The following is a 13,802-nucleotide window of genomic DNA, read 5'->3' as shown; positions in this document are numbered from 1 at the left end:
CATAAAAATCGCGGTTGGACACTTATAATCATTGGTCGGATCACCAACTTATCACAAACCAAAAGTAGATCGACAAAAGGAGCCCCAGACATCCCAAGTACCACAACATGGCACGACGGGATACTAAAGTATCAAAAGTTCATAAAAATACATTTAAGTATCAAAATCGGAGCAAAATAGATCAGTTAAGTGTCAACGATGAGAAATTCCAACCAAAATGCCAACTAACGTTAAGGTGACTTGATAAGCTAAAAGCAATGTTGTTTTTGCACGCTAGCATGGTAGAAAGACATCGTTTTGTTTCATATTTGAATTTTAATATAAATTTTAATTAAATTAAATTTAAAACTTTAAAAAAAAAAAAAAGGATTGTAAAAGGCATTCAGCGAGGGCAATGCAACCCCTCACTGTCGCCGGCCCTCAGCGATGGTGAGGGGAGGGCGACCTTGGCTAACCGATGGTGAAGGCTTGCAAGACCTTGCCCAAATCTAGGGCAAGGGTTGCAACCCTCCCCCAGATCCGGCGAGGGTTGCCGGCCCTCACGTAGCCCGGCCAAGGGCCATCGCCCGCTGGGGCAACCCCCCAGTTAGCAGCAGCCCTTGGCCCGACTAGGCAAGGGCTAGCAACCCTCGTTGGATCTAGGAGAAGGCTGCAACCCTTGCTCCAAATCTAGCCAAAGGCTTGCAAGCCCTCACCACTTGGCAACCCTAATCAACTACCCCCTATCATTGTTGAACACCTTATGCAATCTTCTTCTTCTTTTAAGCTTTAATTTTAATTTAGTTAATATTTATATTAAAATTCAAATAAAAGGCAAAACGGTGTCATTTTGGCTCTTCTTTGCTGACTTAACTTTTCGGCAAGCCACGTAGGCCACTTATATTATTAAAAATAAGCCACCTCGAATTTCCAACACCCTTCATTGGAATTGGCACTTAAATGCCACTTTCTACTTTTCGGAACTTTTGGTATTCAAGTGTCCCCTCATATCAAGTTTTGACACTTGCATTGTACTTCTGCTTTAACAAAAGAGAAGAACAAGTTTCTATAGATACCCAATCTAGCATAAATGTCCTGGTGACCATTCCATGACTAAGGGTACAAACAAGCAAATTCCAACAGTTCTTGGTCATGACCTAGTAGTACCGATCCTCTTCGTTCAATGTTAGCCTCGAGTCCATTCCATGATCATCTCTAGCATCTGTGAGGACCTCAGCATTCATCAACCTCTTTGCATTTATTAGGTTTAGCCATTTTGGCTTCCCTTGCCCAATATCAGCCTCATACCATTGAAGCCTGCACCAAATTGGAGCCCCTGTAGAGTTCCTCCTATCATCTGTAAGCTTAGAATTAGCCTATTATAATATAACATTTTTGTGAGCTGTATCATAAAAGATGAACTTATAAGAAAAAGTAATTGAGCAAGAGATAAACAGTTGAATTTTAAGTAGAAATAGATCATTTAAATACAATAATTACAAAAAACTATTAATCTAGGATCACTTGAAAAATTAAAACTTGGAAACTATTAATAGCTACTCAAAATTACAAAGAATGCCTTGACAACTATTGCTAACTCTAAATTCGGGTAAGTACACTATCAGTGGAAAAACTTGTGTACGGCGCTCACTTTGGTGCAAAAAACTTTATTTTGGATTACTTAAGTGCCAAATCGGAGGAAAAACGATCATTTTGGTGCCACCGGCAAAAAATTATGGCCAAAATTATTACGTAGCTTTTATATTTGAAAAAAAAAATCGACATGGCTTTTAAACGACGTCGTTTTCCATCCTTCTTAAGAAAACGATGTCATTTTGCCATCCTAAGTGGATGGCCTCACAAAAACGACGTCACATAACTCATTGGGGGATTTTTTATTTTATTTTTTGGGATTAAAATTAGGGTTTTTTTTTTTTTTCCGATCTCGCCCAACGCCAACCTAGCTCGCTCGGCCTCCGTCGTAGTAGCATCGTGTCCTAATCTCTGTAACATTTCACTAGCTTCAACGTCCTCAAATTCTTCGAGTCGATGATCAACGAACCGAAGCACTATCTATTGTAGAGCTCCTTCAAGCAAATTGTTTTGAGGGAGGCGGAAGCCGCACCAAGCCCAATCGGCTCCACCGTAGCACCTTCAATGGGACTCTAGAGCCGCTTCATAGATAACTCTTCCAGGGAGGCGCAGTGATCAATCACGGCGTTCATGCCTTTGGCTCCGAACGAACAAGATCCGCACGAGAGCTTCCTCAACCCCCGGCAATTGCTCGTGAAGATTGCGATCCCCGTGTCCGTGAGCGTGCAGCAGCCATGCAGCTTGAGGCGCGTGAGGTTCCTACACTTGAGCGAGATCAGCATGACCGCGTCGTCGTCGATGCTCAACAACTTGCGGTCGCACTTGAGCGCGAGCTTCATGACCGAGTCGAACCGTGCGAACAGTGCTGAGACCACGTCCAGCAACTCCAAGTGGGCGTGGAGGGCGAGCCTCTAGCGGCTCTAGCCTTCAATCACGAGCTAGCGGCGGCACATGAGGGAGCACTAGCCTCGATCGCCAGAGCCTAGGTACTAGAAGACGTAGGCCAGGCACTCGTCGGGAATATCGAAGATGGAAAAGGAGAGATCTAGGGCGGCGCACTCGTCGGCGGCCTCCTCGAGCACTGGCTAGATCACGACCTTCGACTTGGCCACCGAGTGGCCGTCATTGGGGTCGGGGTTAGGGTCAGAGCCGCGACCGCCGAGCGTGGGGGCCGTCAAGGACAGCAACTGGCCCATTGTCGGTGGAGGCAGAGGCGAGGGATGTAGGCGGTTGAAAGGGGAGGAGGAGGGAAGATTTAGGCGGCTTATCATCTCTCTCTCTCAATTTGGAGATTTAAGGTTTTGAATTGGGGGAGAGATATCAAACGGCGTCATTTTGTTATTTAAATGCTGACTGTACTCTCTGGCAAGTCACATCAGTTTCAAAAATTAATAAAAATAGTGCCACGTTGGATTTCCGACCAACCAGATCGGCGTTGATACTGAAATGATTTTTTTTCAAAATTTTTGGCACTTAACTGATCCAAAATAAAATTTTGTCATCAAAGTGAGCGCCGTACACAAGTTTTAGCACTAATAGTGTACTTACCCCCTCTAAATTCCTATTTGTAATTAAAGGAAGCCATTCCTGATAAACTATCTAACCTAATAGAGTTCCAAATGGACTTAGCAAGTTTCTCCCTGCTAGATTATCATTTATGTTGTTCAACCTTGAAAAAAGGTTTTGGTCCAACTCAAACAGTCAAGAGTTTTGATCAATTAAAGTAAGAAAATTTTCATCAATTTAGAGTCGACACACCGAAGCTCCATTGTTCATGAGCTTGAATGCAATGCTTTGAGAATAGCTCTGAACGAAACTTGTCTTAGATCCACCAAAGTTCATTGGACATGCCATCTACATAGGTTTGCTTTAGGGGCTAGGGATAAAAATCATTTTTACTGGAAAAGCTAATAAATGTGAAAGCCGTGGATTCTCTCAGTCAACGTATCTCGTGGAACTGCCATCTTTCAATACCAAATTCTAATATTTTACCAAAAGTTTAATCAAACATTATAAGAACCAAAAGATCGGACCTCGAGCACTTCAACAAACAAGACAACAAGGGAGTTTTCTATTGAATACAGCTTGTGCTCAACAAAAAAAACCTGGATTAGGATGTAATCAAAGTCAGGGAATGAGAAAATCCAAGCATACATAGATTCCCAATCTACTTCTAATACCTTGCACTCTTCCATTTCCATCAAAAAAATTGTATTTCTTGAGTAGTAATATCCTCAATCAAGCACAATATTGAAAGTATCATTCATGAAATCACCATGCACTTAAGAATCACAACTAGAAAAGGCACAACGAGAAGGGATCAAAGAGAAAAAACTTGGATTTGGGGTGAGACAAGCACGAGAGTAGCAACCAAGAGAGAGACAAGCACGAGAGAAACAAGCGATTGTTGAGTGCTAAGAGAGGCAATCGGAGAGGCGTTGGGAGAGGCGAGGTTCGAAGAAGAGCAGAACCAAAGAGGCCCAACCTTAAAGAGAAGTGAGGCCGGAGAGGCAAGCAACGATGAATAAATCTAGGGTTTTAAAAAGGGTCAAAATTGGCAACAAAGACAAAACAAATTGTTTCATTAATGAACCCATAGGTATGTCAAGAATGCTGAAATGCCTAAGGTAACCTCCGACTTGTCTTCAGTTTTCAGCCTTTCAAAGCCAACTTTGCCTAAATGGAATTTCTAATATTTTGCCCAAACACCTACGTTTTGGCCCAAGGGCCACTTGGAAAAACCCCTCCAAAACGCACCCACTGAGGGTAAAAATAACCTAATGTTGACGTTGACTAATTTCAGAACTTCATTGCGTCATAAACTATGTCACGAGAAGGGGGAACTCCAATGTGGGACAAGTTTCTTTTGTTTTGTTTTTTGTTTTTTTTTTTCGGTAAAAAAATGTGGGAAATGTTAATATTTGCATTTGGTTAAGCCTCCGGGATCATCATTTCATTTAAACAATGCCGCTCTTCCAAGGTTTATTAAAGGAAAAGGAACAAGGTAAAATTTAAAAGCTGAAACTGAACTGGAGAGAGCTACGCTGGCTGGCTGTCAAGCCTTTTCACAGTCAATAAAATCTTTGGGTTTTACCTTGGCACTTGAATTACTTCAACGGGAATGGCCACAAGATACCAAGCGAAAAGTGCAGCGAAAACCCTAAACGTTGCGTACTCATCACTTAAAAATTACCTACCATATCCTTAATAACACCCCTAAATTTCGGACCTTGATTGCATATTCCTGAAAATTTTACAACTTAATCAAATGCGGAAGGTTTCTAGAACTTCATTGCACTTGATTGAATAAATTGACAGGGCTATAGCTGGATCGCACTCTGTACATACGATTTAGCACTTGTGATGCAAATTTATCAGACTCCACGGTTCCTATTAACAAAATTTTAGGGTTAGGATAGATCCCTTCAATCAAAAATTTATCAGAAAATTCATATACTGGCGAAACGCTGTGACGTAAATCCGAGCAAGTAGAACAAGGTGACCCCAAATTAACTGCTGCTTTCTTTGAGTAGAACTTCTGCATTATGTTCTTAACTTGGCCAAGCTCAGGTTAATTTGACCACTCAAAAGCATTAAATGGCTTGAATATGTGATGACGTCGACTCCTGTTTACATAACAAACTTAAGATGGTCCTGTTTCAACAGGAGCACGTGATTCTTGTAAAGGAGAAAGACCAATACGAGTCGAAGGTAAGCCTTAAAGCCTCTGAATACAGAAGAAGGGATATAGCATTGGGCCCTCATCCTGTTTTTGACATAATAGTGACTAGAGGGGCCTCTAGTCTATCTGACCTCACATCGATTGCAGACCTTCATCTGATGGAAAGGCATATAGATTCTGCAAATGCTACCTCGGCAGTGAAGAGATGCAAGTGCAGCCTCTGCAAGTGCCCATAAACATGGATAGCAAAGTGGTAGATTCTGCAGCCAGGAGCACACAGAAGCATGGCATGCCACATTGGTGCTTTCAATCGTCAGAGATCCAAATTTTGAAATCCTTTATGGGCAATTAACCAGTCCTTGCACCTGTACTTTCACAAAGGAAAGTGGCAGTGACAATAGTACCTGTTATAAGGAATTATAAGCCAAGAAGTAGTTCAGTATGATCACAGTTATACAAGTCCTTCAATCTCATCCAGAGTTCTCACAAAACGAATGGTTCAACTGAGATTACATAAACAGAAGCTCACATCACGAGGTCTCAAAATTTCTCTACGTCCTTGTTTAGTGTGCAGCACACTATATTACTACTAAAATACGTATATCCCTTTCTGCTCTCTCCCCTCTTGATTTAATTCAAAAGAGGAACCAATTTCCACAATCACATTTCGTTAAATTGCATATGGTTCAATCCTCTAATGTTTTTTGACTACATAATCCCCTTTCTGAGTTATGAAAGTGGTGGTCACTCAACCAAATTCTAAAGCTCTGTTATTAAAGGAAAACATTGCACGTCAACTACCTAAAAGAGGAAAGGGCTTTCTAAGGGGAAAAATTTGATCTTTTGTGTAACTTCTAACAAAACATCTCTTCAAGGAGGCGCAACCTATGTAAATGAGCATAAGGTGATTGTTCAACTGTAAAGTGAAAGCGGGGAAAAAAAAAAATTATTCTCCCTATTTTCAAGATTTTGCTAATATATTTTATCCCACAGCACCCTGAGGCCACAAATTATTCCAAAACAATGTCCAGCTAAAGGTCACATTCAGAGTCCTCAGTCCACTGATTATACTCAAAATTGTACGTACCTCCAAGAGCTCAGTCTTCTCGAGGTCCTCAAAATATTTAGATGCAAGAGAATGCTGCAGCTCCCAATTTTGACAACCAGACATCTAAGCCCAGCAAACAGCAGATATAGGACCATGACCAACTGAAATTGCAGCGAATCCACTTAATTTCATCACACACTGCTAAAATGCAGCAGTTTTATCATCTCAGATCACGTACCATAAGTAACTCAAACCAAACAAAAAAAGACAGAAGGTCACGCGATTTAAAACCACTTACATTTTAAACTTCAGTTCAGGAACAATTCAGAACCTCAAAACATGCAAGTACCCAGGGACCTGAAAATTAATAGGCATATAACTATGGCGGCAAGGTGAAAACAAGAGAATCCAGAATATGCGAGTGGCTCACCAGGTAAAATGTACTCATGAGCGACTTAGGAAACAGCATATGCATACAGGCTTCCTGTTCAACAGAAATAATGGACCATATGAAATGACGGGCTAGAGAACAGATCCTTCAAATGATTAAGCTTAACTTGACTAATCCAATTGTCTCTGAGAGCTTCCTTGAATTCCTTGTAAAATGTACATCTAGCTCTCTCTCTCTCTCTTCCAACTGTCATCGGTTAGAATGAAGAAGGCTGTCTGAGCTTTTTATTTGCTACATTATCCTCCATGTTGACGAACAGAAATTTTTTTTTTTTTTTTTTTTTTTTTTTTTTTTTTGGGGGTGTTTGCATTACTCTTGCAGTAAATATATATGAAAGATCAAGATTACCTTGTCCAAGAATCAAAATAGCATTTGATGCCAGCGAAATGACACTTTGAATCTTTTCGCTCGTAAAAATTGCTTGGGCAACTAGCAAAAGAAAACGATACATGTAACTGTCCAACCCCTCCATTGGTATCAATAAAAGAATAAATAGGAAATGGACACAAATAAAAGGCATTGCCGGAATGGGGGAATCAAATGACTATCGTTAGTTAAGAAAAAGCAAGCAGTAAGTGCCAAATAAAGTGCTACGCTATATAGCTTAAAGGAATTAACATAACAAGAGGCATGCATCATACTCATCAAATGTAAAAGCCCATCTTCTTTGGGTAATACAAAGTAGAAGCAGCGTGACCAAAAATCTATTTGCAGATAATCTAAAATTTGTATGTAATGAAAACCTGAAATCTGCATCAGCCTTTCACGACTCTGATTTCCATCATTTGCATCATTAGCAGCCTCCATGTCAAATCCAACCATCATGTGCACAGTATTATATCCATCGTCTATCCAAATAGTTCCCGAACCTACAGAAATCATTGTTGATGCAATTTTTACAAGAAAGATAGAGCATAATGACAAATTAATCAAGGACGCTACTTTCCAAGAACCTGACACCTACACCATCTTACTACCTTGGGTCTATGAGAAACCAGGCAAAAGTCACAATGCAGTTCCCAACATTTCAAATCTAAAACATCATAATGATGAGAGAGCACCATACTCATTGCAATATCAGGAAAAGCAGTCAAGTGGTGCACTTTCATGACATGAGGCATATGCTTCAAATGGAAATTAACATCAGAAGCAGTGGGTGCCTTGGACTTTGGCAGGCATACAAGGTGTAAATCTCCAACTGAATCCAAAACAATGAAGGATCTTGGGGACAAAGGCTGGATGTAAAGCGCTTTAAGTGACGTCACTGGCGTGGACATAGAAGTCGAGTCTGCACTATCCTCGCTCTTCAATGTCACAAAACAAGAACTCCCATCATTGGCCTCTTGCTTTAACTTGACTGTTGACTGTTTCACTGCAAGTAATAATACATGTTCGCCACTGATTAGGTAGACCACAGCGAATATAAAACATGACAAATAACAAAACTAATCATAATCTAATAGTCCATGTATCAGGTCTTTCTTCAAAAAGAGGAAAGAAAAGGAGAAAAAGAAAGGCAGCACACTCACCAAAGCACAAGCAGAGATCTGGAATGAGACGAAAAGAACCATTTGAGGAAAACAATTATATGAGTCTCATTCCATAAGCCAGTTATACACCAACAAAACCAGTGCAAAACAATAGTAGATAAGCTAAGGATAAGAGCTTGTTCTTTGGTTTATTATTCCAACCTAGCCCTAACCTAGCCTATCTTCTAAAATTTATGACAAGATGCAAATACTTCAGTAAGAACTGCAAATCTGGCATCTGATAGTCTACAATTACTAATTAACACCAAATGGCTGTTTATCTTTCACTTTTTATGCTACTTGCATGTCCAAATGATTATTATTTCTAGTAACAGAAGCCATGACAGAATTAAAAATCCAGCCATTGGAGCAAATAATCAATCTTATGAGAAGATGCAAATAATTATCAAGAATAAGATGATAGAAGTTTGTTCAAAATGGTTTATTTAGTTTGAACATAGTCCTTTGGATGCTTCAGTGGAGATATATACTTAATCTAAAAGGGAGGACAAGGAGACGTACAAAGGCATGGAAATAAGGGAATATATGAAATATTAAACATTTCGAACTTAAAGAAACCTTGATACTAAATTGAGTGCAATGGCCAAGAATGATTCATATTGTTGACCTTACTTAGTAAGTTAAGGCTTAATTTTGTCGTTTTGATGGTTCACTGGCTGGATCAACATTATTGAGATATGATCAACCAAATTAAACTCAAAGGCCCATGCCTCCAACAACCACACATCCACGCATATGACTGGATGCCTGGATATGGTTGACCAAGGAGCTTTCTAATGGAAATAGAAAGAACTAGAAAACAAAAATCTCTATCGTTTTGATAAAAATTAACTGTTGAGCTACAGTTGAAACAGAGACCAGAAAACAGGCCTCTTATGATTGTCTCTCTTGATAGGTGACTCAGGCTTTTTATTGTATTATCTTGCCCAAAGGTTTAATACTCACTCTGGCATGGACCCAAGAAGAAAACAAAGTTTGACATAATTGTAGTATCTAATGGCAGTTAGTAATGCAAGTAAGCTGAATATGATGACAGGGACCACACAAAATAGAGCAGGCGCATTACACCTGTAAAACAACTTTGATGAGGAGTCATGCTAAAAAAAAAGCACCCCTGAGTGCTCATATTACATTATTCACAGCAGAGGATGGAACTAGTTTTATTTTGCAGTGCAAAGAAAGAGTAGCCTTACATGGTCATCACCTCAAAAAGTACCACAGAACCAACTATTAAACAATCAAAGACAACAATCACAGCAAGAGAGGCGAGATAATCTTACCTGTGATGGAAAGAGAAAAAATGTTTAGCATAGTCTAGGAATTGGTAGTTAAGGTCAGACTGGTTTTTTTTTTTTTACATGCAGCACATTATAACAGTATCACACAGTTGACTTAAAGGGAATCCAAATTAATAGCTATTTTCATACATATGGATGTACAATTTCACCAGCATCATGAACTTAATGCCCAGTTATCAAGCAAAAGCATGTTCTCCTGAAGACTTAGGTTTTCCAGCATAATTACTAGACACTCACTCCATCGCATATTTCGTGCCAGCTCGAAGAAAAATCAAAGAGAACTAGCTCGCAAGTTTCTTCCTTCATATAGAACACCTTACAAATAGAGAATTTAACATACATAAAGGCACATCCATATAAAAAGGAACTTCAAAATAGGGGGTCTAATAGGGAAATTACAGCTTGTCTTATAAGACAATATGAAGCCTTGGAATGATAGGTGAGATGACATGTAAAATCTCATTGTTTTTTCCCATACAATCGATGACAGGCAACAAGTTTAGATTAAAGTGATCAATGCACTATGAAGAGGAAACCTGAATGTTTGCAACTGCTGGGATTAATCAGCCATCAAGATAAACGTTGCCAGGAACTAAGGCATGTCGTCTTTTCTATCAGAGTTCACCATACAGCAACATTCTAGAAAGTGAAGAAAATTTTAGTATCAGTAGGACTGATGCATGCGATCAAGATTGAGGATGAAGCAGCTTAAGTTTAGATTTAGGAAGAGACATGGTTACGTTACTTGTAGAAAAAGATGTGCATTTCACATTTGTTAAGTTGAGATGAGTTGTCCTTTTATTCTCCAAAGGCAAAACAGGAAACTAGTCAGTTAGTAATCATAGTGTAATCAAGTATAAACGAGGAAGTGTTGCAAACTGGATCTCAAACATCAGAATAAGATATTTAGTCTCTTGATCCAGTTCTTCCTCCTCTCATTTTTCTTCTCTTGCTTGTCCCTCATTCTCCATTTTTGTCATTTATTTCATTCTCTGAATCTTCCCAAAATTTCTATATGTATCAAATAATATAAGAGTACTTTCCAGGCTGCTGAAGGTATTGAACAACTAATTTAAAATTTCAAATAACTGAAGAATTGTCAAAAGGTCTGCTTCAAAAGCGAGATGACTTTATATACATGTTACAAAAAAGCTCAGAGAAACAATTAGATTAATTAGTAGAGATCAATCTCACATGCTTTACAACTTACTATAGGACTAAAAAAGTCATCCTGAACAATTTCAATGATTGGGCTCCTTGATATTCCTAGTATAGTAGATGCTATCAAATAAATCATACTTAATTAGATATCATTGTTTGATCTTAAAGGGGATCTTCTATAATTTCACAGTGAGTTGTTTTCTCTTGGTTTCGTCCAGTCATTAGTAACACGATTAGTTTTGAATAATAGTGGATAGAAATGACACTCGTAAAGAGTGCACTGAAACCAAGAAGTATAAACCTGCCTGCCCATCCACACCAAACTAGATGGAGTTCTCCAAAAGAGCCTGCTAGTGGAAGAAGCCCTTCTAAGGATAAGAAACACAGGGCTAGACCTGCATAATCTAGAATGTTATCAATTGTGGTGCAACCTGTAGTTTATTATCTAATGAATTTTTCCGTTCTGATACTCCACTCAAGAGTTAATAGTATTCATCAAATCACCTCCTATCTCATGCACATTTTTGAGAAAAAGATGGATTAACCGAAAAAAGGTTTTGCATAAAATGTGACCATGAGATAGGGAATAAGTGGAACAAAATGGACTGGGTGGTAGAGTTGTGGAAACACCTTTCCTTCCCTATTTTGGACGTTAGTTCCATGGAACAATATGCTATTAACACTAAGTGTGGATGGTATGAACTGCCTAAACAAGGATTTTCAACAGCAAATAACAAGAGCTATTACTTGCTACATCAAAAAATTTGCATTAATGAATGATGTAAATCCATTGTTAAATCAAAACTACACATGTAAGATGAAATGGTTGCTGCTATCTGCTCAAATAATGGTTAAAAGTTCTAACTGAATAATTAAATAAACTAGATAGACCTTTCTCCTCATCTTAGGTTGATGGATCGTATCAACTGGAAGATACCCTTCATGTATAATGCACATTCCAGTTGACCGAGCCTAATTCTAATTGTTTTGTTCCAAAGCAAAGATATCCATAGAGCAATTCGTACTATTTAGACATTCACGATGAAGACACTTATTGCGCCATTGTTGCCACTTCTTTCATTAGTATAACCAGAAAGGTCTATGCATAGCAAAGTCAAGTCGCTACCTCTAACTTCAGCTGAAAAAGTGAAAGATCCTCCAGATTGGAGAAGACCCACTTCAAGGGTGAGCTCTGGTAAGCTCTCAATAACCAGGAAAAAATCATCATATAAACTATGAATTTTAAGTAAATGAGGTATTTAAAGGAGGCAGGGGATTAACACTTAAAAAGATACTCCAAAATAAATGAGGAGAATTTCGGTCCATTTGTAGAGGACAAGGTCTTTCTTGAGAACACAATCAATTTATGAAGGTAAAAGAAGATAATCAGCAGTTGTTGAAATCTCCAAAGGCAATGATCATCTTGGTGTTCACTTTTCTTTTGATCATCCATTCCCAAGACATAACCACAATTCAAATTCAACAGTAGTTTTCACGATGAAGATTCATGACTAGATAAGTAAACTTCCGAAAGAAAATAAGGGGAAATACCATAAGAAAGACACCTTCTATATTGTTAACTAACACAACAACTTAAAGAATTAGTGAAAATTAAGTGCAAGAGCAAGTTAGCAGATGCCATATGGCAGCAATTAAGAAACTGATGAAGATTGATGTGAAGCAGCTTGAGTTAGGAATGCCAGTTGCTTGGGGAAAAGACATGCATTCAACATGAGTTAAGTTTCTGTAAGCAGTTAGTCATAATTCGTTACTGAATCGATTAGCAGTTTGTTGTTTCATAATTCAGTATGTGACAGGAGCAAGTGTTGCAAACGGAAATCAAAATTATTTAAATGGCGGAGATTTCCTCTCAGCATCTTGTTCTTAATCCTCCTCTGAGTTTTCTCTCACTCCGCTCATTTCCCATTCTTATTCGCTATTTAAGTCTCTAGTTATCATGGACTAAGACATCTTCAATGTCTAAAAGACATTATAACAAAGGTCAAGTTGACTTATTAAGTTAAGCTAACCTTATGAAGTTCTCTGATTAAATTTTATTTTGGAGCACATACCAAATCATAGCTGCCAAGTACACCGCATTTTGAAACAGATATTGTGCAATCATAAACATACTAACACCCACAATCAGTAGAAAGGACCTAAAATACAATGAACATGGATCTAAGCAACACCTTTCTAGCAAAAATATAAAAAACAAAACAGCAAAAGAAATTACAACAGAACAGAAAAAGCCACTCACCAGATGCAGGGTGCTTATCATTCTTCCCTCCCAAACTAACATTGCGAGCATTCTCCAAATTTCCCCCAATCCCACTTCCAGTCACTCCATTAGGCAAGCGGCGATTACCAAGCTTCCCATTTGAATTCAAATTCCTGACTCTCTTGCTTCCTCCCTTAACAAGAGCCATCAGATTGAAAACCCGAACCCCATTCTCCTCCCCCAAGACCATCAACCCGAAAGAAAAACTAATCGACCAAACCGGCTTGCAACACTCAATTACCGCACACCGCATCAACTCCAAATCACCCCCATCGCCACCCCCACCGCCAGCACCCCCATCTCCCAAGCCCTTGACCGCGAAAACCCAAATCTTGCCGCTCGAAATCGAGTACATGGCGAAGAAATTCGTCGACCCAGAAATCTTAATCGAAACCCCATGACGATTATCGAACACAACCCCCAAGCCGGGGTCAAAGGTGAGGCCTTTCTGCTTGCAAACGACCCGAGCCCTAGCGAACCTGTCGCCGCCGCCGCCGCCGCTGCTCTGGAGGACGTAGAAGCGGAGCAGGATTTGGGACCCGCCCCGGTGCGGCCCGGAGACGAGGAAGACGACCCGCGAGGACTCGCCCTCGCCCTCCCCGCCGCCGCCGCCGTCCCGCCGGCGGAGGAGGAGGAGGAAGGCGGAGGAGGAGGAAGGGGCGGGGACGAGGGTCTGGGGAGGGGGAGGGAGGAAGAGGAGGGGAGGGAGAGAGGGGAGAGGCGGGGGTAGAGGGAGACGGAGGAGTCGGCGTGCATGAG

The 13,802-nt window shown here is 39.9% G+C and overlaps 1 protein-coding gene across 3 annotated transcripts; it reads right to left on the bottom strand.

Annotated features, from left to right (window-relative positions):
• Positions 1-5,143: 5,143 nt before the first annotated feature.
• On the bottom strand, positions 5,144-13,802 carry LOC104422086. 3 transcript variants are annotated; one of them, XM_039303584.1, is made up of 8 exons: positions 13,023-13,802; positions 7,820-8,125; positions 7,497-7,622; positions 7,102-7,182; positions 6,733-6,786; positions 6,601-6,659; positions 6,342-6,503; positions 5,144-5,658 (listed from the first exon to the last, which is right to left on the bottom strand). In XM_039303584.1, the coding sequence occupies exons 1-5, from the start codon at positions 13,396-13,398 to the stop codon at positions 6,758-6,760; spliced, it is 918 nt and encodes a 305-aa protein (XP_039159518.1). In that variant the 5' UTR covers positions 13,399-13,802; the 3' UTR covers positions 5,144-5,658; positions 6,342-6,503; positions 6,601-6,659; positions 6,733-6,757. The 3 variants fall into 3 exon arrangements, with proteins under 3 accessions (XP_039159518.1, XP_039159517.1, XP_018719829.2); XM_039303583.1 differs by having other exon boundaries at positions 6,342-6,500; XM_018864284.2 differs by having other exon boundaries at positions 6,342-6,463.

The sequence above is a fragment of the Eucalyptus grandis genome, chromosome 10, assembly GCF_016545825.1.
Source record: "Eucalyptus grandis isolate ANBG69807.140 chromosome 10, ASM1654582v1, whole genome shotgun sequence".
NCBI lineage: Eukaryota > Viridiplantae > Streptophyta > Magnoliopsida > Myrtales > Myrtaceae > Eucalyptus > Eucalyptus grandis.
This window is presented reverse-complemented; position numbering and strand designations above follow the sequence as displayed.

What these genes read in the sequence shown, in the direction of transcription:
- LOC104422086 (XM_039303584.1), bottom strand. Translation starts at nt 13,398, where the DNA reads ATGTACTCGATTTCGAGCGGCAAGATTTGGGTTTTCGCGGTCAAGGGC. An exon ending in TGATAAGCACCCTGCATCTG is followed by an intron (nt 8,126 to 13,022) that starts GTGAGTGGCTTT and finishes TATTACTTGCAG; the next exon opens with TGAAACAGTCAACAGTCAAG. An exon ending in TTTTCCTGATATTGCAATGA is followed by an intron (nt 7,623 to 7,819) that starts GTATGGTGCTCT and finishes TGATTTCTGTAG; the next exon opens with GTTCGGGAACTATTTGGATA.